Source organism: Colletes latitarsis, chromosome 13 (genome assembly GCF_051014445.1).
Source record: "Colletes latitarsis isolate SP2378_abdomen chromosome 13, iyColLati1, whole genome shotgun sequence".
Lineage (NCBI taxonomy): Eukaryota > Metazoa > Arthropoda > Insecta > Hymenoptera > Colletidae > Colletes > Colletes latitarsis.
Window position 1 is genome coordinate 13,251,091 of NC_135146.1, and position 27,103 is coordinate 13,278,193.

Sequence of the window (27,103 nt, forward strand, 5' to 3'; positions counted from 1 at the left end):
GCGCGGATAAATTTGTCCTGAAAGACGCGTAAATACTCGAAGAGATGGATCTACACGCTGAAATAACTGAACAATACTCGAACAAAGTTATTAATAATAATTTCTTTGAATTTTAATACTCGTGCTCGAACTGTCAATCGTTATATGTATACGTTATTCTGTAGGAGAAATCCGCATTGCTTTTTGCCCAGGTTGCGCCGACAGGCTATTGAAAATTCATTATACGCGGCTTTCGCTTTATCTTTTTTAATTAAAGCTCTTTTCAATTTAACTTTCCTTCGCGGAGTTGTATTCGTGTTTCGCTTAACCGCCCGCACGACTCGGGGTAAAAAATTTCACCGACTGATTTCTGACGATATTTAAACTGGGACTGCACGAAATTTTGCGGCTCGAGCGCGGAGAGGAAGCGAACAAAGTTTACTCGAGCGTCAAACAAAATAGGGGAGACATCGGAGAGGTTGTTCCACGTATACGATATACGATTTTGAAAAAATATTTCTTTAAGAAAGGACGTGAATTCGCGAACTAGTCGAGTGATATTGCCACGTATTAACTTGTAAGTTGAAAAATGAAAAGCAGAAACTTCGTTTCGCCTGGATCGATCGGTGAATCGATTGATCGGTTTTGGAAGACGGTGTCACGATTCGAGACTTTTGCGATAACGTCTTCTGAATGGCAAGCAATTCTAAAGACGAGACGTTGACCTTAAGAACGAGTAATCGATCGCATTGTACGGAGTTCGACACGCTACGATATGCTCGCAGCTCAGCCCGGCATCGGCAAATTTATTACATTATCGGCGTTCAGGGTACGCGACGTGTCGATAGCAACGCTGAAAATTTCGAGCGTCGCCCGAGACGCGTGGATCCATTCGCGTAGATTGATTTATCCTGGATCTTAACATTTACGCCGCGTCTTTTTAAAACGCGATATCCTTTCTATACGATATACGGTACAGTTCCGGTTATTTCGACTATAACAAATCCAAATAATCGCCATATTCACCCCGACTATTCATCAGTGTACAAACAAACAACATTCACATTTTTCGGTGAAATTAAAAAATTTCAAATCATTCTAAAAAAATTATTTTTGGTTGCAGGAATCCATTGCAATCATTTTTGGTCAATACACATTCCCTCAAAATCCTCCTCAGTTTCGAGAAAAAAATTCGAGTAGGGGAATAAGTTTTTCGACGAAAAAAAAAAATTTTCCAATCGTTCTAGAAAAATTATTTTCTATTGCAGGGGTTAATTACAATCATTTTTGGTGAATACACATATCCCTGAAATCCTACCCACTTTCGAGAAAAAAATTCGAGTAGATACTGAAATTTTTAGACGAAATTAAAAAATTTCAAATCATACTAAAAAAATTATATTTAGTTGCAGGGGTTAATTACAATCATTTTGGGTGAATACACATACCCCCGAAATCCTACGCATTTTTGAGAAAAAAATTCCTCATCGAAAATAGAACCTGAAGCCTGAAATAGTTCGTCGAAATTTCATACGTATCTTCAAATTGTCATAACTTTTGAACGGATTGACGAATTTTAATGTTTAAAAAAGCAAATGACGCGTATTTTACTAGAGAATAGGTAGAAATTCCAAAAATGTTCGAAAAGCTATTCCTTAACACCTTAAAATTAGAAAAACTCCATAAAACTGGTCCAATTTTCAAAAAGCCATAACTCCTACAATAATGAGTATATTTCAATGAAACTTTTTTCTGAAGTAGAGCTTACGAGTACCTACAAAAAAGTATTACACAACTTTTTTGTAGGGCATCAAACAAAAGTACTAAAAATGAAGAAGGAATTTTTAAGAAAAATCGCCCCCCAGGGGTAGGTGCCTAAATTTTTTGAAGAAAAATAAAATTTTCAAATCATTCTTAAAAAATTATTTTTGGTTTCTGGGGTCAATTATAATCATTTTTTATGAACACACATACCCCCAAAATCCTCCTCAGTTTCGAGAAAAAAATTCGAGTAGAACAAATTTTTCGACGAAAAAAAAAATTTTCAAATCGTTCTAAAAAAATTATATTCGATTGCAGGTGTCAATTACAACCATTTTTGGTCATTAGACATACCCCCGAAATCCTCTCCACTTTTGGGGAAAAAATTCGAGTAGGTGTGAAATAGTTCGAAAAATTAAAAAATTTCAAATCGTTTTAAAAAAATTATTTTTAGTTGCGGCAGTCAATTACAATCACTTTTGGTGATTATACATACCCCCGAATTCCTACGCGTTTTCGAAAAAAAAATTGAAGTAGGTGTGTAATTTTTCGATAAAATTAAAAAATTTCAAATCGTTTTAAAAAAATTATTTTTAGTTGCGGGGGTCAATTACAATCATTTTTGGTCATTAGACATACTCCCGAAATCCTCTCCACTTTTGGGAAAAAAATTCGAGTAGGTGTGAAATAGTTCGAAAAATTAAAAAATTTCAAATCGTTCTGAAAAAATTATTTTTAGTTGCGGCAGTCAATTACAATCACTTTTGGTGATTATACATACCCCCGAATTCCTACGCGTTTTCGAAAAAAAAATTGAAGTAGGTGTGTAATTTTTCGATAAAATTAAAAAATTTCAAATCGTTTTAAAAAAATTATTTTTAGTTGCGGGGGTCAATTACAATTATTTTTGGTCATTAGACATACCCCCGAAATCCTCTCCACTTTTGGGAAAAAAATTCGAGTAGGTGTGAAATAGTTCGAAAAATTAAAAAATTTCAAATCGTTTTAAAAAAATTATTTTTGGTTTCTGGGGTCAATTACAATCACTTTTGGTGATTATACATACCCCCGAAATCCTCTCCACTTTTGGGAAAAAAATTCGATTAGGTGAAATTTTTCGGCGAAATTGAAAAGTTTCAAATCATTGTGGAAAAATTATTTTCGATTGCAGGGGTCAATTACAATCATTTTTGGTGAATACACATACCCCTGAAATCCTACCCAGTTACAAGAAAAAAATTCTTTAAAAATTGGTAGACGGAAAAATTTTTCACAAAGTAGAATATTATTCGAATTCATTGAAGGTAACATGAAAATAAAAGCCAATGATGTATTGGAAGACTGGTACTAGGTGGTAGGGCTAAGTAAACGGAATGTCGGCGAGGTAAACACCGAGGATCGTTAGTTGGTGACCGCTGCTCGACGACAACAGATACCTGTGAAATCAGTCTCCCTGTCGAATAGTAGAACGTGGTAAGAAATAAATCTTTACAACCAGTGTTAGCCTAGTGCCTCTCTAGAATCTAATATACGTATAAGGAGTATTCGTAAATATTCGTTCGAGTATCGTTCGGTGAGATTAATGAGCACAGTTCGATCGGGCTACTAATCGTACGAAACGAAATTAGTTTGTAAAACGAAGGTAATTTGCTGGCGTTTGCATTCCGTTTAGTAAACTCGTCGGACGAGGTGAGGATATTACGAAAGTGGCAGCGCAGGACGGTGAAACTGTTCTAATAAAAGAACGAGGGAACCAATCGTCATTACATTTACGCGTCGAGCGGCAGGCGACGATATAGCCAATCCTAGAACCGTAGAAAATTCGCCTGGTGATCGGCCGCTGACTCCTTCGGCGATAAAGAAGATTTAGATCGATTTAAGATTCCAATTTCCGGGGCTTCTCATGGGAGCTGGGGAGGTACTTGGAAAGACGACGACGTCGACGAGGACGGAGATGTGCTGGTGGCATATCGTGATGAAAGGACGAAGAAGCACAAGAATGGTTCCCCGTAGATAGTAGCCCGGTTTCGGTAGTGGCCTGGATTCAAAGTATGTAGACGGTCGGCTTCAGTCCGAATTACTAGGCTCCGTTTTCTACGTCTTCTTCCTTCTTATTCTCCTCGATTTTTTCCCGGGATCTTATCGTTGCTCCTCTTTTAAATCTCTTCGTCCCAGATCCTGCAAAGTTACTCGTATGTGTTTCCCCGCCTTCGACCTTAAGGGGTTACACATCGGGTTCTCTGCGGGCGTACATTATTCATGCTTGTTTAAAAATTAATTGGAACGGATGCACATACGTATTTTAAGAGCACGTTTCCAACGCAACAATGTTTAAACATGTGCAATTATTTTAAAACACCCGAGCGCTGTGTGTTCTAAGCGCGTCGACCTATCGATTTCTGGGGAAAAATTTCTTCAATTTTGTTGAACTTCTGGCACGGTGCAATCCCCCCGGTGACTGTATTATTTCCGTAATTAAGTTAACTCTCGTTTGGCGGAGTAGCTACATGTTTATGCATAATCCTGTTGGACGGTTTTATAAAGGATTTTATTATTATTATGAAACTCCAGTTAGTTAACCTTACTGCGGAATTTTATTTTACGGGATAATTTCAACGCGCGGTTTTATTGCTGCGGGATATTTCGGTCGGATAGTTTCGTTCCTTACGTACGTACTTCTGTACTCTATTTCGTTACCGCATACATCTCTGTTTTTTCCTTCGGTTTCCCCCAGATTCCATTCCACGTTATATCATTTATTCATACTTGCCACTTACCGACCTTTTAAAGTTCTTTCGTCTTACCTAGGGGCAGCAGGTGTTCCGGGCGCAGTCGTAGCTACATTTCACGTTATTTACCAAAAGAAAGACATATTTATACAAAGCTTGCCAACTCTATATACACGCGTACTCGTGCTCAGATTATGTATCGTTTTCTTCGGATTGCCTACTTAGGCAGATTAAATAGTAGGTACACAGGATTTAGCAGCAAGAGTACGGTCACGTTAAATTTCCAGCAGTCGACTCGGTCAGTCTTAACCGTTTTCTCTTTTCCATTCCCTCCCCTTAGACCTGTCGTTTCTTTACTTTCTCTCGACCCTCGTTTCCGTGGTGTTTCCTCCTTTCTACTTTCCACCCTGTCCACCTCCTTTGTCTAACTACCTCTCTTAAGTGCTATCTGAAAATTCCGCCTCGTCGTTATTACTGCTTATTTGAATTTCACTTTGCCGTTTGCTTCCATGCGACGTATTTATACATTTAACGTATTCAGCACTGGTTAAGGGCGTAGCTTAGGCCAGCGGATCTCAATCCTTTTTTTACCGCCAAGTACAATTCAGACGTTCCAACAAATAGCTTTAGTTTTCTAAATCACCGAGGATACGTCGGAAGTTAAATAATTTACTTTACAATCGCTTGTTCCGGTTTCTTTTACCTTTTGCTTCCCAGAAAAAGTTTTCCCTCCGTCGTTGCGGCTTTTGTTTTTATTTAGACGTCATTCTCATTTGCCACGGTTTTCTTTGATCAATCGTCGTTAACATTCCTCTTCGTTCAATGCCCGACGCTTGTTATTCCCTACACGCGACACGAAAAAAATTTCCCTGCGTGTCCATTCGTCTGCCCTTATCGTTTCATCTTTTTCCCCCGTTTCTTTTTTCGCCCTTCCATTTCACTGTCGCAACTTTTAATTCCATCCTCGGCCTGTATCGTTCGCTTTAACTTCGCCTCGTGACTGTACGTTTCCCGTGTTGGCCACGACCTCGCGGCTCCCGTTTCTTTTTCCTTCGTTTAATCTCCGTACAAATGCGAGCAGATTAAACGAAAAATATTTCGTGTTTTAATCCAGCTGTTTAAACTGAGCGCGACCGTCTATCGCTTTAACCTTTCCACCGGTTTTTCCTGCGACTCGTTCATCGACTTCCTTTCCCCGAAACATCCGTTTGTCTCAAAATACGAACCTGAGTGGCAAGGAAACCACCCTCCTGCTTCCAACCCTTGAATCACCGTCCCTCTTGCGTTCACGCACCACCATTTCTCGAACCCCCTTCTTGATCACTCAACGGTAATTGTCGGGACTTTTTTAACGTGTAAATGAAAATATACAGGGTGTTCGGCCACCCCTGGGAGATTCTGGAGGCCAAAGTAAGACTAAAATCAAGAATATCAATTTCTCGACTGAGGCTTCGTTAAAAAGTTATTGACAATTAAATTTAAAAATTTCAAATCGTTCTGGAAAAATTATTCTCGGTTGCGGGGGTCAATTGCAATCATTTTTGGTCATTACACATACCCTCGAAATCCTACCCACTTTGTAGAAAAAAATTCGAGAATGTGTGAAATTTTTCGACGAAATTAAAATATTTCAAATCGTTCTGAAAAAAATATTGTTAGCTGTGGGGGTCAATTGCAATCATTTTTGGTGAATAGACATACCCCCGAAATCCTACCCACTTTCGAGAAAAAAATTCGAGAAGGTGTGAAATTTTTCGACAAAATTAAAATATTTCAAATCGTTCTGAAAAAAATATTGTTAGCTGTGGGGGTCAATTGCAATCATTTTTGGTGAATAGACATACCCCCGAAATCCTACGCACTTTCGAGAAAAAAATTCATTACTGAAAATTTCATGTCTGACCATAGCGTCGATATGTTTCACTGAAAATTAATGCGTATCTTTAAAACATCATAACTTCTGAACGGATTGACGGATTTTAATGTTCAAAAAAGCAAACTACGTGTACTTTAGTGAGGTATATGTAGAAATTGTAAAAATAGCCGAAAAGTTGCTCCTTGACTACGCAAAATGAGAAAAACCCCATAAAAATAGTCCAAATTTTCAAACAGCCATAACTCTTACAAGAGTCAATATATTTCAATGAAACTTTTTTCTGAATTAGAGCTCATGGGTACCTACAAAAAAGTATTAGACAACTTCGCTGTGGGGCGTCAAACAAAATTATTAAAAATGAAAAATCGACAGGGGGTAGGTGCCTAAATTTTCGGCGAAAAAAGAAATTTTCAAATCGTTCTGAAAAAAATATTGTTAGCTGTGGGGGTCAATTACAATCATTTTTGGTGAATAGACATACCCCCGAAATCCTACTCAGTTTCGAGAGAAATATTCATTACTAGTGAAACTTTGAACTTTAATAACTTTTTGACGAAGCTTCCATCGACAAATTGGTATTCTTGATTTTCGTCTTATTTTGGCCCCTAGAATCCCTTATTAAAATTTTTCCCAGGGTTAGCCGAGCACCCTGTATAGAAGCGGGTTTTGATAAAAATTGTAACATCGAAACGAAATTGATACAGTGGATATTTTTCGAGATTCACACCAGTACGGTGGTGCGTTGAGTCTCTCTATTTACGCAGACCGCGCTACCTCATCCCTGGACCCTTTCTCCTCTCTTTTTTTCTCCCTTCGTCCTTATCGCGTTCCTCCGCCCTCGGCATTGACACGTCCCATCGTAAGGAACGTCGTAATTGGTCCTTTGGTCGCGACCGTTGCGCAGAGGGTCGTCGAATGGGGAACGATGAAAGGGTGAGAGTCGAGCCTGGAAAGAAACTGCACAGGGTGGCGCGTATAAAACGAGGAAAGGAAATTGAGAATGAATCGCTGAACCAAGAAGAAACTGTGTAAATTAAAGAATAAAGGAGGCAATGAATGTAAAAGGAATCGAGGCGTCGCAGAGTATTTACGTTGGACGATTTCGGCGACCTCCCGTTTCGCCCGCGTTTCTATGTTTTCGACTGTAATTGTCCCGATGTAGAGGCAGGAGAAATGCAACAGAAATTATGTAGTGAAAGGATAAAAAACTGCGTATAAAAGAAATAGGTAAAACGAAGAGGGAGAGAGGGTTGAAAGAAAGAGAATAATCGGGATGAAATAAAGAGGCGATAAAGAGAAATAGGCGGTGGGTGGCAGGACGTTACCCTAGATCAGCTAGCGGGGGTGGACGCGAGGGTTTCTTTGGCCCCCTTGGGAGAGCCAGTGGCTCCGGTCACGGTGAACTCTGGTCGGGGTGAGATATGCAGAAATTAAATATTCATTTGGGCTACCGACCCTCTAGTCTATTCTCTCTCCGTTTGGATGTGTCGCGCGGGCCCCGTTCTCTCTTCTTCCCTCGAAAATAATGCCTTGGCCCGAGGCCAGTTTCGTTGAAGGCTCTCAATGTTCCCGATCCCTTTGCTCTTATTTCGTTGCAGCTTGCTGGGGGGGAAAAAATATGGCGGACGGTGGTTGGGAGCGTGCGCGAACTAACCCTCGAGGAGTCTCTTTTCGCTAATTCTCGCAACTTTCTTGGCCTCGGACTCGGGGGTCTCTTTCCCTCCGATTCGCGTATCGCGTTTGGGGAAACGTACCTGTTGAACCGTACGGCGACGGTTCGATGAAATAATGACGAGTAGTTTATGCACCATTCACCGCGTTACCGGTGGGAGGAGTAACCTTCGCTGGCTGGCGTACAGTTCCGTTTCTCTTTGCCCTCGTCCCGCCGCCATCTCTGCCTCGCGAGCAGAATGTACCTATCTACCAGCACGTTGTTGCGCCACATACATACATACGTACGTACGTTTCCTCCCGGCGGTTGATGAAGTGTTCTCTCGGCGCGGAATTGCACCGCTTCCTTTTGCTAGAACACATCCTCCGGGGTGGTTAGACGCAGCAACGAGGGAACGCGGAGGATAAAAGGATTTGTTTTGGAGCTTTCCGGAGGACAGCCTCAGAAAGAGAAAGGGAGAGAGCCAAGGATGAAATTTGAATATCGTCGTTGTTGCCGCGCCAGAGTTCGCTGCAACGGAGGCGTCGTGATAGCGGTTTAGTTAGGGAACACTTTGTACCGTAATCGTTGTATAAATAGTCATTAGTCGCGGAGCTAAATATTGCCTCGAAATACGCGCGCGCGTTCCTCCTAGGTTCGTAATTATTTTTAATTGTTTTTCGAGACCAAAGGGAACTTTTGTAAATTACGCGAATAGCGACTCGCGTGTTAGTCCCGTTGTTGCAGAAGATAGAAATAAAGTAGCTTCTGCTTTGATCATCCATGCTCTTTAAATCGTACACGGAAAGGAACGCTCCGACGAGAGCCTTAGATCGTAAGTTATTGTATTTCGCGTGAGAACAGCGAGGGGGGGATCAAATAAGGATAAAAGGGGACTAGGACGATCGTTCGATAACAAAGATCACGGTTACGGAATACGGTTCCCTCACGATTTGAATAAAATAAGGCTTAGCGTCGCCTTTGCTCTTTAGTGGATGCATTTCGGCGGATGAATATAAGAATAGCGGGAGGAATACGAAATGCTAGGGATAGAGAGATTTGTTTCATTGTTTCCGGTTAGGAGAACCGGGGATAAGAGTAACATAAAATTTGAATATCATGGCCCCTGTTATTCGTTCCTTACGAACCAGTAAACGATAGGAATTGCGTTATTTATCGTCTTGACGTTGCGCAGTATACGCCTTAAGGGCACAGAGAAGCTAACGTTCTCTTTCCTTTTTGTTTCAGGTGCCCACATCCTACAGAATAAACACAGAGAGTCGAACCGAGGCAACAGGGATGAAAGGATTTCTTCGACTGTGTCGAGAAAGGGTAAGACGAGCTCAGAATGTTGTATCGTGCTTTCAAAGAGTCCTTTACAGCGTTTTATCGCATCCACGGTGGATTCTGCGATTCCGCGAAACGCAGAAAATACAAAAATATCATAATCATTTTCCCAACGCTCTTCCCTTTAATATTTACGTTAATTCACCGGCGGCAAAAATACAAAAACACGTCGACTTAATTTTGTTCTGCTTGGAAGCATGTTCACCGAATTTTATACAGCGCAACGATACATTTATCGGGGTGGTTTGCTCTGTATAAAATTCGAGCGAACTAACGATCGAGTATCATTTTTCATTACAGGTTGAAACACATTTTCCAATTAGTTTCGTTTGCATCGATCGCGTGTTTCTATGCAGTACGATGAAATCGACTTGCGGGGTACCTCTAGCTTTAAACCTCTGTTTCACCCTATTAAAACGTTTACTCTCTGTAACACTCGTAAAGAAAAACAAGATTTTTCTATACTTGTTTCGTCATAGGTTTTAAAAGAATTTTAGGGAAGGTCTCGAAACATTGCTGCAAATCCGTCCAATTAACAAGGTCGCTTTGTCCAGCTCGGTTAAATATTGAATGTCGAATTATTCTATCGGCCAGGGGGTTGATTTAATTAGAAATTAAGGAACGCTGTCGTCAAAGTTGTATCTTCAGGAGCCGATCTAATTTACGTAGCAGCCCGATCGGCAATAAAGGAAGACGCGACATTATGGCGGTGCTCGGCTTTCCAATTAACTTAATTAACGTTACAGGACGTTAAAATTTTGACGAAAATAATGTTCCTATCGGCGAAGTGGCTCTTAATTAATTTCCACGATTGTTTTGTAGGTAATTGTATTTTCCACGTCGGGTTTAATTAACGAGCAGACTTGCAGCTTCGCGAAGATCCGCCGGAAGAAATAGTAAAACGCTTTCTCGAAACTCGCCTTTCCCACTACTCGACGACGATCGCATTCATCTCATTGAAAGTATCGACGTAGCAGCGAGCCAATTAGCGCCTGGCAATTTATTATGACGTGACTTTAATTTGACGGACCGGCTGTTGACCGTAGTTTTTTCTTTTAGAATCGTTGGTTAGTTTAATTCCTATTTCGAAGTTGTACACGGTAGAATCGCTATTGTGCAAAGTAAGTTGGGCGTTGAGAAAATCGCAGACGTAGAAAAGATTCGGTTGATATCATGGAGATGTCCCAATTTCGATTTTGATGAAGATCGACGACGAAACGCGCGAGAAAGTCCATTGTGTCGGTGGATGATCTCGCGTGCGTGTTTCCCAGCATATTGTTTCGGGTCCCGACTTGAACGTGGGCCAATTTGTGGTATATGTATAACTGCACGTCAACCGCTAGTTTCGCGTTTATGAGGGAAATGAAGCATACTGATTGGGCCACAATACTGCCGTATGTATTTGCTAATAACGCGTTGCTAACGCGCGCCTAAAAATCGTACCTCTAATTCAACGTCTACTTAATTAGCGGCTAGTAATAAGTACCTACGTGCTCGTTGTAATTCAGTTAACTATAAGATACACAGGGTGTTCGACCAACACTGGGAAAAAATTCTAATGGGGGATTTTAGAGGCCAAAATAATACGAAAATCAAGAATATTAATTTGTTCATGGAGGCTCCGTTAAAAAGTTATTAAGAATTAAATTCAAAAATTTCAAATCGTTTTGGAAAAATTATTTTTAGTTGCAGGGGTTAATTACGATCATTTTTTGTCAATAGACATACCCCCAAAATCCTATCCACTTTTGAGAAAAAAATTCGAAAAGGTGTGAAATTTTTCGGCAAAATTAAAAAATTTCAAATCTTTATAAAAAAATTATTTTTAGTTGCAGGGGTCAATTACAATCATTTTTTGTCAATAGACATACCCCCAAAATCCTCCTCAGTTTCGAGAAAAAAATTCGAAAAGGTGTGAAATTTTTCGGCAAAATTAAAAAATTTCAAATCTTTTTAAAAAAATTATTTTTAGTTCCGGGGGTCAATTACAATAATTTTTGGTGAATAGACATACCCCCAAAATCCTCCTCAGTTTCGAGAAAAAAATTCGAAAAGGTGTGAAATTTTTCGACAAAACTAAAAAATTTCAAATCGTTTTGGAAAAATTATTTTTGTTTCCGGGGGTTAATTACAATCATTTTTTGTCAATAGACATACCCCCGAAATCCTACCTAGTTTCGAGAAAAAAATTCGAGAAGGTGTGAAATTTTTCGACAAAACTAAAAAATTTCAAATCGTTTTGGAAAAATTATTTTTGTTTCCGGGGGTTAATTACAATCATTTTTTGTCAATAGACATACCCCCGAAATCCTACCTAGTTTCGAGAAAAAAATTCGAGAAGGTGTGAAATTTTTCGACAAAATTAAAAAATTTCAAATCGTTCTAAAAAAATTATTTTTGATTACAGGGACCAATTATAATCATTTTTGGTCGATAGACATACCCTCGAAATCCTAACCATTTTCGAGAAAAAAATTCCTAATCGAAAATGTAATTTATGGCCAGAAATTTTGTTCGGAAATTTCAAGGGAATCTTTAAAATGTCATAACTTTTGAACGGATTGAAGGATTTTCATTTTCAAAAAGCCAAACGCCGCGTATTTTAGTGTAGAATATGTAGCAATTATAAAAATATTCGAAAGGTTGATCTTTGACACCAGAAAAATGAGAAAAACCCCATAAAAGTGGTCCAATTTTCAAACAGCCATAATTCCTACAATAGTGAAAATATTTCAATGAAACTTTTTTCTGAAGTAGAGCTTACGAGTACCTACAAAAAAGTAATAGACAACTTTTCTGTAGGGCGTCAAACAAAATTATTAGAAATGAAAAACGGATTTTTAAGGAAAATCGACAGGGGGTAGGTGCCTAAATTTTCCGACGAAATTGAAAAGTTTCAAACCATCTTGAAAAAATTATTTTTGATTTCTGGGGTCAATTACAATCATTTTTGGTGAATACACATACCCCCAAACTCCTTCTCAGTTTCGAAAAAAAATTCGAGTAGGCGAACAAATTTTTCGACGAAATTAAAAAATTTCAAATCGTTTTGGAAAAATTATTTTTAGTTGCAGGGGTCAATTACAATCATTTTTTGTCATTAGACATACCCTCGAATTCCTACGTATTCTCGAGAAAAAAATTCTTTACCAAAAATCCAATGTTTGATCATGAATGAATGATTTCCCTGAAATTTCATGTGTTTCAAATCGTTCTGAAAAAAATATTGTTAGCTGTGGGGGTCAATTACAATAATTTTTAGTGAATAGACATACCCCCAAAATCCTACCCACTTTCTAGAAAAAAATTCAGTACGAACAGAACTTTATACGTTAATAACTTTTTGACAAAGCCTCCATCCACAAATTGGTGTTCTTGATTTTCGTCTTATTTTGGTCCCTAGAATCCCTCATTGAAATTTTTCTCAGGGGTAGCTGAACACCCTGTATTAACGTAGACCTGAAAGATGACCCCTTAACCCTTTTGGTAAGGTAAACAAGTTATCGAGGTGACCCGGTTCAAGTGTGTCGGCCTGCATCGTTGATAATATTGAACCGGAATCGGATTTTTTTGCAAGCAATTTATCGTGAGATACAACGATAATAATTCTAGCGGGATCGTGTTACCGTCGGCGAAAAAAGAAAAACGATACGGTCGTGTCATGTACTACGTTTATAATACATCGTAAATCGTCGTACGTTGTCGGGCGGATGTATAATTAATTATCAATATGACCCATGGAAAATGAAATTTCGATTCGAACGTCGTTATCGAATTAAATTAATTAGCGAACCGCAGCCGAGGATAGATGGCGAAAAAACGGGAGAATTTTAATCGAACCGTCTTGCTGACTACAAAATTTATTATTAATTTATCCTGCAAATCGCGAAAAATTATGAACATTCGTGCGTTTAATGTGTTTGGTAAAACAAAAGTTTTAGAAGTCAATAATCGTTAATCGAAGCAAGAGAAAAAGACATCGAATAATAGGGGAACGCTGGTGAAAGGGAAAAAGAGAAAAGGGAAAAGCTACAGTTACTAATCCGAATCGAGTTTACCATTCGCTCGAGTCCAGGCTGACCTAAATCTTTAGCTTATGGAAGTCTGCGTACGATAATCTAACAATAAGGCGTACTAATAATATCATATTTATCGTTATTTAATATTCCTATTATAATGCACGCGAATAGTTTACGAAGTTGGTATTTTTATCGTGATAATTGTAATATAATGCGCTAGTGTTCCTATTTCATGCAGCGTTCCTCTAAAATTTGCTCTCGCAACGTTGGATGATGTACGTACAGAGTGTCACACGCGAGCAACGTCGGTGTTCGCTCTTTTCTGTGAGTTAGTTGAAAAAATGGAATTCTTCTTTTTTTTTAAAGTGATATTTGTAGAACACGTGACACTGATTACGTCAGTACGTCATACGGAAGGGACATTCGTCGCGCGAGTCGTATCTATCTTAACAAAAATTCTTCCAGCGCAACGAGAGACAATGTTTTGCAACGGAATTTCGTATTCCGCTGGTTATTTATGCGCTGCGCCGCATTCTAGGCACTGAATAATCATGCGAAACGTGATCAAGAAGAAACATTTGCGAGAAACGTCGATACGAGTAATCGTGCATCTAACGACGCGGTCCAGGGTCCTTGAAACTTTTATAGGTCGAGGCCCACTTTCGAAAATAATTACTTTTCCCAATCTGCTCGCTTGTGAAACTAACAAAGAAAAATCGGTGAAAATTACAGTCGCGTAAACAACGAATAACAATCGGCAACGTATCGAAAGCGAATGAAATTTCGTGGAAATATAACGATAAATGGTTCTTCGGTTATGGCGCGTCGTAAAAATGAAATTAATTTCGTTGGAATATTGCACGCGCGGGAAGTTCCGAGCTTTTCTTTTTTCACGAAATAATAATTGTCGCTAAAATAAATATTCGAAAGATAAAATTTCGCGGCGCTGCAAGAACATTATTATTTTGTGAATCGATTTGTATCGTAGATCCAATTTCTCGCGACACAGTCAATTATCGTTTCTCTCGGGAAATATTGACTTGTGTGACTGAAAACACTGAACGTATGTGCATCTTTCATATTCTGTTCCAAATTGAACGCGCTCGCGGGAATGAGAATTGTCGAATTCATCGCCCCGTCTGCTATAATAATGTTCTACTGCTCGCGATTGCGTTTTATAATGTTCCCTTTTTACTCTGCAGCATAATCGCGAGCACGTGTAATTAAAAATTTGATAATGCCTCCGACCCTAACAATTTCATAACTGTACACATGCTCTAACATTCCTGGTTTTTCCGAACGACGCACAAAATTCCTGCGAAGCGGAATTAAACGCATTCCAGTATTTTCACTCGATAAAAATAACGTTGTCGCTGATACATATTTGGAACAATTTCCCTCGAGATAAAAAATGATACACAATTCCAAGAGTTGGGGAAATTACAGCCCTGCGTATTATTATTTGTCCACAAAGTTGGAATGATTTATTCTCCGGCGGAATCAGGAAATTTCTGCGTTTCTCTACGCAAAGAGACGTGTTTTAATCAGTCTTGCCAGATTTTAATAAATCAATAAATATTTAAAAGGACGATAACGAGAAGGGAAAATTTTATTCGCGATCATCGAACGCGAGTGCAATCAAACATAAAGTACGACGTTGCAAAATGGTTTCCCTGGTTCTTCGCCGGAATTCACGATTAAGATAAAACTTATTGCGAAGAAAAAGTAGGGTTTTAATTCCACTTGCAGTTTGCCAGAGTTGCGCGTTATTCCCGAATACCGATAAAGTCGAAATTATAGGTCCATAATGAAAAACTTTCTCCCTAAACCAGAAGTTGTCGGCTATGGAACGAAAATGAGTTAAGTTCGTCCCTTTTTTTTCTTCTTGCCGTTTTACTTTCGCGAGAAACGCAAGAATTTATGATTCCGTTGATGCACGGTAAACGCAAAAATGTTTAGAAAAATCAATCTTCGCGAAATTGATTGGACGGTGGGGAAGTTTACCGCGTGCCTGCGATCTAGAGCGAAAGAAACTTTTCTCCCTAATCCTTCCTGTAAGCGAGGAGGGCCAGAAGGAAACGAACACCCAAAATTCCATCTCGAAAGTTGAGCTCGCCGTTCGAAGCGCGGCAAAGCGTTTACCAACAATTTCGGGCGTCGATCCCGTGTGCATTTTTCGCCACGAACGCGACGGTTTCGAGTTTCAACTTGAACCGGAGCCAATTCACGGCACTTCCGTTGCCTCCTCGAAAACGACGAACCATCCAGAATGCCGTAAGAACGATCGTTTTGGCAATTTACGATCGAATTCTTATTCCGCCGCCACCGCGTAAAGAGTCGAAACGTTGTCTTAACCGTTTTACACGTTTCAGGCGGGAATCCCTTTCAGGATATATCGCGACGTTACATCGACTGGGAACTGACAATTTACGAAACGTTGTTCCTCTCTGGATAAGGGCGGGAAACCTTGGCGCGTAAATTTGAATCGAAATTAAAAAATCATATCCGATAGAACTCTGTTGAATCTCGATATGGATATCTTTTTACTTTCGCGAGAAACGCAAGAATTTATGATTTCGTTGGTGCATAATAAACGCAAAAATGTTTGGAGAAATCAATCTTTGTGAAATTATAATACCTGCAATCTGGAGCGAAAGAAAACTTGAATTGAGATTAAAAATTATGTCTGATAGAACTCTGTTGAATCTAGATGTGGATATCTTTTCACTTTCGCGAGAAACGCAAGAATTTATGGTTTCGTTGATGCACAGTAAACGCAAAAATATTTACAGAAATTAATCTTTGTGAAATTATAATACCTGCAATCTGGAGCGAAAGAAAACTTCAATCGAGATTAAAAATTGTATCCGATAGAACTCTGTTGAGTCTAGATATGGATATCTTTTCACTTTCGCGAGAAACGCAAGAATTTATGGTTTCGTTGATGTACAGTAAACGCAAAAATGTTTACAGAAATCAATCTTTGTGAAATTATAATACCTGCAATCTGGAGCGAAAGAAAACTTGAATCGAGATTAAAAATCATATCTGATAGAACTCTGTTGAATCTATGGATATCTTTTCACTTTCGCGAGAAACGCAAGAATTTATGGTTTCGTTGATTTACAGTAAACGCAAAAATGTTTACAGAAATCAATCTTTGTGAAATTATAATACCTGCAATCTGGAGCGAAAGAAAACTTGAATCGAGATTAAAAATTGTCTGATAGAACTCTGTTGAGTCTAGATATGGACATCGATAGCATTATGTATGTGCATCTGTTCGATCGAAGAAAATTGATAATAATCGAGGGAATGGTATTAAATATCCGTCCTCTTGGTTCATAATGGTACCTTGGAAAAAGAGGAGCCCTGGGTGGGATCAGAAATTGGATAGAGCCGAACTTTTTCTCGCAACTCGGAACGTGTTATTTGGAACATAACGTGTAATTTCGTATCGTTCGATTGGATCACGTTTCGCTGCCGTATTGTGTAGTTGGAAGGAATTGTTCTCGATGGAATGGCTGAGATTAAAATGACTGTGTGTGTTTCGAGGGAAGTGGGTCAAAATAAACCATCCATTGTTTTCTCTCTTTCTGCAGAATAGTTTCCATTTGGAATGATCAATTTGTATGGCACGGGAATTGAAAGAAAAAAAAAATAATAATTTTCCGTCAAGAGTGGACCGAAACAGTGGTTCCCGTTTCGTTTCTTTGCGTGGCAATTTTGACCCGTAGCTGGTGGTTAGCTGGTATTTGAATAATCGAGGGAATCGTGTAAGTAGGTCTGGCAAAATGGTGGTGCCTGTATACCGCTGATCAATGTTGATCGATACTTTTGGTTAGTTGCACGTTGCGAGCATTCCAGTTAAATCAAGTTGTGGAGTTTCACCTTCGACTCTCTTCTCTGAAAGTGCATCGCATTCGAAATAACTGTTCCTTGTTAATTCCGTTGTACGGTTTCGCGAATCTTTGCGTACTTTTGTCGAGAATAAATTAATCGATCAACGTCTGTCTAGCGGTTTTTATTAGTCAGTGGTAAACAGTCGTTTTCTCGACGCTTTTAACCGTTTGAAATCACGGTACGCGGAAAAATATTCCGTCGCCGGTGCAGCGATCAAACATTACCCGAAACTCCTGAACAGTCTCCGTCTGCTCAAATACTCAAATATGTAGTATGAACCGTGATATTCTCGAATGGAAATTTCCGTAGCGAGGCGAGGTCCTCGGCGTTCCCTGGCGCAGCCATCCCACAGCAGAAGATGGTACGTGTCGCGTTCGAGTTTAAATAGAACTTGCCTGGTATAACGAACGTTCGTCAAATATTTATACCGAATACTTGGCTGTTATAGGGGAACTTCTCGGAAACCCATCTCGCTCAACTTGGTCCATTGTTTGCCGCGAGACGGTGCGTTCATTCGTCGTCGAAGTATAAGCAATAACCGGGCGGATGAACCCTCTTTTCCTGACTTCGTACGACTCGATAGGGGATGTTTCGTACGCGATCATCGCGTGGATACCGCGAGAAAGAACAGAGCAATTTTTTTTACGTTCCCATCGATACGAATTCATTCCTGTCGTCGAGGGGCTATTCGAGCAACGAGTTACGGTCGCCGCGAGTAAGGATCCTAGATTCTATGCGCTTCCCGGGCAACGAAGATCGAAAAATTTTGTTCGACAACAGTGAAAAGTGGCCGTAAGGGAGATCTTTCCGTTCGTAACGTAAAGAGGTTTATGCATTCGGGGCCGTGTTCGCCCCCGAACTGGAATTTGCTTTTCAAATTTTGCTACACCGAAGAACCGACCGGTACCCCATAGTGGGCAACAAATTTTGCTCATGCACGAGCAAACGTGTCTAAATAACATCGAAGGGAAATTAATTGCGTGGCCAGAAATAGACGATCGCTATCGTTGCAGAAAATTGGGAAAAAGATTGACGGCGAAAGTGAGTAGAAATGCATAAACCTTTTTCATCGTGCCGCGTATATACTTTACACCGTTACTCGGTCGTATATTCTGATATCTTAGAATTCAACCTTGTTCCCCGCAACCCATTTCAAAGCACTCTCGCGGTTACTTCGGTTCACCTAGCTATACGTGTATTGTGAATTCCGATATTCGCGACCACGGAGCTCTATCCTTTGGAAACGTATTTGCTTCGAGTATGAACTTAACCAAAAATCCCCGAAGAGAATTCCTTGCATCGTTGTCCTTCTATCGATCCAGCTCTCTCTCTTTGTCTCTTTGTTTATTCCGTGTCTTATGGTTTTCACGGTTGCCATGAGTTGGCGTGGGGTAATAGAATTGCGGTTCGCCCCGGTTGTGCATCACTGTTCTCGCGTAAGATTCTGTACAAACTTCTTTATACGTCCAGCAAATAGACCATCAATCGATGTTAGAAATAAGCAAATGTTACACGGAATTATCATTAAAAGCATTGTTTATGTTTCAGGATCATGGGAGTGCCCGTCGAGTAAGTGTTAACTTCTATTAACTCTGCGTTAGTTGCATCCAGTTCTTCAGAGGAACGTGTTAGATTCTTGAGATTAACCACTCGAACGAACGATTGAATAATTTACTTGCTACGAATAGCTAACAACGTGTAGAATAGAGATTGCTGGCCATGTCACGAACACGGTCCTAGACGACGATAATTAACGATCAGCGACGCGACGATGGCACATTCCATTCGTGATCGATAGTCTATGTGATCAATACCTAGCAGGTCCTATTGTAATTTCCAAATAACTGAGTTCGAGCATCGGGTGAGATGAAATATAGTACTTGAATGTTTGTAAAATTACGCTCCTTTGAACGTGAAATCGCTTTCGTTGGTAGCATCACGCGAGGTGGCGAATATAAGTTAAAATTAAAAGAGATTTTAAACTCGAAACAAATCAGCAGAAAGACTTGGTAAGTGGACAGTAGCAGAGTCGACTCGACGGACACTTGACTAGAAGTTACTGTAGTCGTATCTGGTCCGTGATATCCATCCGGTGTTGTTTTATCGCGGCTCTGTACATTCTCGATCCCTGCTTAACTGTGTTTCCACAGGGTAGATCGAATCTACCCCGCCTATTTCGCTTCGCCTCCGAATCCAATGGAGTCCGTGACCCGGGTCTGTAGCTGTTATTTGATCCTCCAAAGACAACAGTATTTATGCTAATCCTTGGACGTGCCGTAGTTTCCGTGTTTTTCGATCACCGCGAAACAGAAATCTCGAATTGTGCACTACGCCCGACGAAGGTTGTTATATACCGTGGAAACACGGTATATTACCAGCCGCCCACGATAACACGGAAGTCAATAATGCTTTCCGACCGCCGGAGACGGTTCGCCTATCGCGCATTCGAAATACCGAATTTCCTGTCGCGCCTGGAAACCTCCCTTTTTTACAATCCCCCTTTGCCATTATCTGCCCAATAACCTGGCAAAACGTAACGTTGCCTCCACTGTTAACGAGAACCGATAATTACTTTTTCGGTTGTCTTAAATTCGCTTCGCGTCGTCTCGATAACTCCACGTTAACGCTTTTCATCCTTTTTCTATTATAATTGTACGGAGACCTCCCTTTTCTAACGTATTTTATTTTACTTGGACAAAATTTCTACGAAACAAATTGTATACAGGGTGTTCGATCACCCCTGGGGAAAATTTTAATGGGGGATTCTGGAGGCCAAAATAAGACGAAAATCAAGAATAAAACTTATTGACAATTAAATTCAAAAATTTCAAATCGTTCTGGAAAAATTATTTTCCGTTGCGGGGGTTAATTACAATCATTTTTGGTCATTACACATATCCCTGAAATTCTACGCATTCCCGAGAAAAAAATTCCTTATCAAAAATCCATAGTCTGATGAATGAATGATTCCCCTGAAATTTCATGTGTTTCAAATCGTTTTGGAAAAATTATATTCGGTTGTGGGGGTCAATTACAACCATTTTTGGTGAATAGACATACCCCCAAAATCCTACCCACTTTCGAGAAAAAAATTCGAGTAAGTGCTGAAAATTTTGGGTGAAAAAAAAGATTTTCGAATCGTCTTGGAAAAATTATTATTAGTTGTAGGGCTCAATTGCAAGCATTTTTGGTCAATAGACATACCCCCGAAATCCTACTTAGTTTCGAGAAAAAAATTGTTTACCGAAAATATAATTTCTGGCATTTCAGAAATGTCTACCCAAATTTTCATGCGAATCTTTAAAATGTCATAACTTCTGAACGGATTGAAGGATTTTCATTTTCAAAAAACCAAATGCCGCGTATTTTAGTGTAGAATATGTAGCAATTATAAAAATATTCGAAAAGTTGATCTTTGACCCCGAAAAATGAGAAAAACCCCATAAAAATGGTCCAATTTTCAAACAGCTTTAATTTCTACAATAGTCAATATATTTCAATGAAACTTTTTTCTGAGTTAGAGCTCATAAGTACCTACATAAAAGTATTAGACAATTTTTCTGTGGGGCGTCAAATAAAATTATTAGAAATGGAAAACGAAGTTTCAAGAAAAATCGACAGGGGGTAGGTGTCTAAATTTTTCGACGAAAAAAAAATTTTCAAATCATTTTGAAAAAATTATTTTTGGTTTCTGGGGTCAATTACAATCATTTTTTATGAATACATGTGTCCCCGAAATCCTACGCGCTTTCGAGAAAAAAATTCGAGTATGTGTGAAATAGTTCGAAAAATTAAAAAATTTCAAATCGTTTTAAAAAAATTATTTTTAGGTGCAGGGGTCGATTACAACCATTTTTTGTCAATATACATACCCCCGAATTCCTACGCATTTTCGAGAAAAAAAATTCCTTACCGAAAATGTAATTTATGACCAGGAATGTTGCCCGAAAATTTCATGCGAATCTTTAAAATGTCATAACTTCTGAACGGAGTGACGGATTTTAATGTTTAAAAAAGCAAACAACGCGTATTTTGCTAGAGAATATGTAGAAATCGCAAAAATATTCGGAAAGTTGACCCTTGACACCGCAAAATGAGAAAAAAACCCATAAAAATGGTCCAATTTTCAACCAGCTATAATTCGTACAATAGTGAATATATTTCAATGAAACTTTTTTCTGAAGTAGAGCTTACGAGTACCTACAAAAAAGTATTAGACAACTTTTCTGTGGGGCGTGAAACAAAATGATTGAAAATGAAAAACGAATTTTTAAGAAAAATCGACAGGGGGTAGGTGCCTAAATTTTTCGACGAAAAAAAAAATTTTCAAATCATTTTGAAAAAATTATTTTTAGTTGCGGGGGTCAATTGCAATCACTTTTGGTCAATAGACATACCCCCAAAATCTTTCTCAGTTCTGAGAAAAAAATTCAAGTATTTGTTAGATTTTTCCACGGAAAAAAAGAAATTTCAAATCGTTCTGAAAAAAATATTGTTAGCTGTGGGGGTCAGTTGCAATCATTTTTGGTGAATAGACATACCCCCAAAATTCCACGCATTTTCGAGAAAAAAATTCATTACGGTCGGAACTTTAAACGTTAATAACTTTTTAACAAAGCCTCCATCAACAAATTGATATTCTTGATTTTCGTCTTGTTTTGGCCTCCATAATACCCTATTAAAATTTTTCCCAGGGGTGGCCGAACAACCTGTATAAAATACCTCTGTGATAACAAATGTACGAGTACGTCAGTCGAGATCGATGTATATGTAGAAAGTTACGTAACAGAGGTCACTAGGAATTCCTGAAAACGATATAATACTCGGTTCTGTACCTTAGCATTTTGCTATAGATATCCCAGGAACTAAACCTTGTTCTCGTAACCCACGTCGAATCTCCCTCGTTTATTTCAGTTCGACTACTCGAGCTACGTTACTCGTGTAGTACCCGTTGCCTTAGGGAATTGTAGGTTGGTAGGTCCTCCGAACTGTACGCGACTCTCCGTGATCCAATAATAATATCTCCCAGCATACAAGGACCCAAGTTTATCAATTAATTCTTTTCCGTTCGAATCGTCGGGAATTGTACACGGAGTTCACCCCCGACGAACCGTAAGAATTTAATAATGTAAACACTCGTGAATTTCTTACGGGGCAATCATCGCGAGAAAGGGATCAAATTAACGTCGGTTTATATTCATGCACAGACTCTGTGCTTATTATCGATTCACATTTTTCTTGTAAATAACGTTCGTAATATTTTTTTTTATTTCCGTGAGAAATGAAATTATTCCGTGTCTGACTCGTATCTATCGGACAATGTCAATAATGAAAACTTCACAGAGAGCACGATTTATGCAGCAATATCGCTTCTGAAAGAATGTTCAATCGTTTTAATTTTGCGAAAGTTTTGCAAACAAAACCGCAATTTTACTCGGTTCTGTTTGACTTGGCGAACTTTATTCATCGCTTTCCCGAGGAAGGTAATTTTTGACTGGCATAATATCGTCTTCTCCCGCGCCACGAGTGGCAATAATATTAACGCATTATTTATCAGCTGAAACCGAAATTTCGCCTATGAACGTTGCAACTTCCCGACTAGATGAACGTTCTCTGGGTTTAAGAATCGAAATTGAAACGGTCTCTTTACCTTCTTCGAGATTTAAATTTCCATAGTGGGCGGACGCGATAGATTTATCGCTGGAATGGTACTTCATCGTCAGCAATATCTTGTCCGACCGTAGCGTCCGCCCTGATTTTAAAGTATCCTGCGTATCCTGAAATTAAATTTGTAAATGAAATTCGTGCCGTAAATCCGAGGTGACGGTGGCCAATCTAATTTATTAAAATCGCGCACTATAGGGAGCTCGCGTCGAAAAGTACGACGAGGATCACGGGTCGGTGCTGTTTCGTTGCAATTTTTTCCCATGTCTGGCGAAAAAAAGGGAAAAAGCTCGGCTGCTTTTTAATCACTCCGATTCGATTCCCTCTAAGAACCAGATATCTCCCGGGGCCCGAGCGCGCCGCTCGTTCCTCGTTTATTACCATTCGCTGGAATATCCATTAAAAATATGAAATTTCGAGTGGATTTTACCAACCTGTCGTGTCGATACCCCGCCCCTGTATCGTTCGCCCTCGGTATGTGTGTTTATTAATTGTTCCAATAAATACGTATCGCTTGAAAGATTGACAATGAATTTATCAACGAATCTGTTTCGAATAACCGACCGCGTTTTAAAAAATCAGTTATAACGCGAGCCAACGTGTTCAAATAACGACTGATCGGAAATCGATGTTTATGCGATGTTTACACGGTCGTTAGAATTTTGAATTTCAGGCGAGTTGAAATTAGTCGGGAAACGAGGATTTTTATATACGGTACCGTTAAGAACGCCTACATTTAAATAATTATCGTAAAGAAAGGGATTGAATCGTGTCGCGTTGTTGGCAGGTTGGCCAGACTGAAACGTGCGGTGCTCGAAACCATAGACTATGCAATTACACGAGCAACTCGATGATAAAATAAATTGATATAAGTAATTTCCGGTTTCGCGTGACAAAATCTGGACCGCCATTTCGCTTGACAGGGGGGGTAGGTCGCGATTTATATCTCGCGTAAACCGTCCGACGGCTAAAGCGAATGGGATACATCGCGTGGGTGTGAGATACAGCAACAGTGAGCAAGTTTCGCATTACACGGCCTCGATGGACGATATGTACTTGAAAGCGATACCAAACTAGTACTAGAAAGTATCGGTTCGGCTATATTTCTCCTAAGAGAATTAAAAAACCACGCGCCGTTAATTAACCTTTCAAGTACGGATTTAAATCACCCGCTGTAAACTCAAATGGACGTTTAAACTTTACGTGCACGGTGAAGTAAAGAAAAAATATAACTGAAAAACAGGCTGCTCGATCTCGATAACTGTAGTCATCTCACGGGCTTGAAGGGTTAATCGATGGGCGTAAAACTCGTAATTCGAAAGCAGAAATTACTTTGCCACGGGGCTGCTTCGTTTTTTGCTGCTCCTCGTCTCTCTGGAAGTTGCAAAGACACGTTGGACGGTGCAACGTCGTACATATATTTATATTCGACTTAGCCGAGTTACGTTGCTTCTGCAGTATCCTTGAGATTCTATTTCCCCGGGGATCCTATAAGCCAGGCGGTCCTTCAAAGTCTGCTTACAGTCTGCTTTCGGTATTACCTGCAGCTCGCGCGGATCACCGAGTCTATTTTCCAGTCTCAAAGCTGTATTCTCAATTAATCTCACGCTCCGTCGTGGAAACGTTGTTTCTACGGACGCTGGTGTTTTAACGAAGTTAATTTCCTTCCGAACGAACGATGGTTACCGGCTGCAGCTCGAATTTAAACGTTTATTGTATGACTTTCGTTGCGCGACCTGCCGCGCGTTCGTTTGCTACCCCCGCTGCCGATGATACTGTATCAGAGCTGAAAAGTTGCCGACTCTAACATTTAGAAGGATTAAAGGATCCCGTGGAAATTGAACCGTACTTTGTCCGCCTTAGATTCCACTCTTCGACGAAGTGGGTGCACCCTTTGAATTTCACGTTCAAAGGAAAAGGTTATTGTTTCTATAATAGAATTCTGAATTTTAATGGAAATATCCTGCGCTCGTGTTTCTCCATCCGAGACCCAAACCGTTATCGAGTAGCTCCTATTACCATTCCAATCGAGCTGTATTTATTTCAAACCGAGCAATATTTACTGCGCGTAAAAATTCTTACGCGATCGATCGATTTGGTCGTAGTCAACGTCGATTCAATTTGTGCATGCGGTTGTACGATGCTGCTGCGAACGACCAAAGTGAAGTCTGTTGGGGGAAACTGCCTCGTAGCTATTGTCGATTTTTATATTACCGGCGCTGTTTTCCGGGGAATATTGCCTCTCGGTTCGCGAAAACACACTCTGTAATCCCCTTGCGATAATTTGAAATTTTATCTCGGGTACTGCAAGAATTAATTTGGCTCGAAAGTAGCTTCAGAGGGTCGTGTATCATTTTTATCCGGCACGTGTCATTTCCCTTCGAGGAATCGTAGAATCTGCCCTTTGATAACACATACAATTAGATGCACTCGGCAAACCGTAAAACCGTTTCCTCCGCTCCGTGCCCAAGGAGATCCCTCAGACGAAGCTACTGTCGGAAAGTCAAATCCAGCTTCTCTTCCCCGGTACTTTCGTTGTACTTCCACTCGACTTCCTTTGGGGTTCCATCGCGTTGCTCCCTCGACGACCAGGCTTCCCCAGGGCTAACTGTACCAGGCCCTTCGGAATCCTGACTGCACCAGTCACTTTTCATTCGCGTTTCCGCGAGAATTCGAAGTCTGTCTGTGACGTCGGTTCCACCCCCCCGCTCATCTTCCAACTAATTCTCTAATTCCTCCGAACGTCAAATAATAATCTAGCGTCGCGTTTGAATAGAAATTAGATTCGGGGGGCAAAGTTTAAAGGGTTGCGTCGAGGCACGAGTTAGGAAGTGCAGGTGGCTGTGATAGGCCCGGGGATAAAAATGCGTCGCGACGCCGCGCCGGCACAGGGGACTCGTTGCGGTCGCGTAAAAACCGACGAGGGGGTTTTCCGCGTTGTTTTCGTTCCTCCTGTCTTCCCTTCCGCTGGCGGTTCGGTTTTTTCACCGCGACGTGCTCGTTTCTTTCCGGTTCTCTTGCGCCGCGCACTCGTTCTGCAGGATGCACCGAGATGACGGGAGAGTGTCACCAGGAGAGACCGCAGTCTCCTGTTTCGCGAAAGTGTTCTCGAGAGTTGAAACAGTTCCACGGTGACCATAAAGAATGCAAATTGAAATCGCGACGCTAGCTTCGTTTTTATTCCTCTCGATTCTTTTCCCCCGGCCGGGACAACGACCGACATTTATTTCGATGATCCGTCGTGTCGTGGAAATTGCAAAATCTTAGAATTTTATTTATAAGCCTTAAACCTAAACGTAACGTATGTAACATGGATACACTCGCGACGGTATTTATGTTCACACGTGCATTTGATTACAAATATACGAAGAAAAGTGTGATAATATTAAAATAGAAGCAATTTCTGATACAACCACTGTTGTTAAAGGTTATTTACTTTATTTTTTTGGGAAAAATTTTAGTGGGGGATTCTAGAGGCCAAAATAAGACGAAAATCAAGAATACCAATTTCTTGATGGAGGCTTTGTTAAAAAATTATTAACGTTTAAAGTTCCCCCGGTATTGAATTTTTTTCTAGAAAGGGAGTAGGATTTCGAGGGTATGTCTATTCACCAAAAATGATTGTAATTGACCCCCATAGCTAACAATATTTTTTCCAAAACGATTTGAAATTTTTTAATTTTTGTCGAAAAATTTCTCATATTCTCGAATTTTTTTTTCGAAATTGTGCAGGATTTCGAGGTTATGTCTATTCACCAAAAATGATTGTAATTGACCCCTGTAATCGAAAATAATTTTTTTAGAACGATTCGAAAATTTTTTTTTTCGCCGAAAAATTTAGACACCTACCCCCTTTTAAAAATTCCTTTTTCATTTTTAGTAATTTTGTTTGACGCCCTACAGAAAAGTTGTCTAATACTTTTTTGTAGATACCCATGAGCTCTACTTCAGAAAAAAGTTTCATTGAAATATATTGACTATTGTAAGAGTTATGGCTGTTTGAAAATTTGAACCATTTTTATGGGGTTTTTCTCATTTTGCGGAGTCAAGGACCAACTTTTCGAATATTTTTGCGATTGCTACATATTCTACACTAAAATACGCGTAGTTTGCTTTTTTAAACATCAAAATCGTCCCATCCGTTCAAAAGTTATGACGTTTTAAAGATATGCAT

General features: G+C 39.7%; 1 protein-coding gene across 3 annotated transcripts in view; it reads left to right on the forward strand.

Moving 5' to 3' along the window:
* The window catches only part of LOC143349346 (uncharacterized), a 224,511-nt gene that overhangs the window by 154,705 nt on the left and 42,703 nt on the right, over nt 1–27,103 (forward strand). For all 3 annotated transcript variants that reach the window (XM_076780525.1, XM_076780526.1, XM_076780527.1), the window contains 2 exons: nt 9,245–9,328; nt 18,814–18,834. In XM_076780525.1, coding sequence (XP_076636640.1) covers nt 9,245–9,328; nt 18,814–18,834 — 105 coding nt within the window. The remainder of the gene's footprint in view (nt 1–9,244; nt 9,329–18,813; nt 18,835–27,103) is intronic.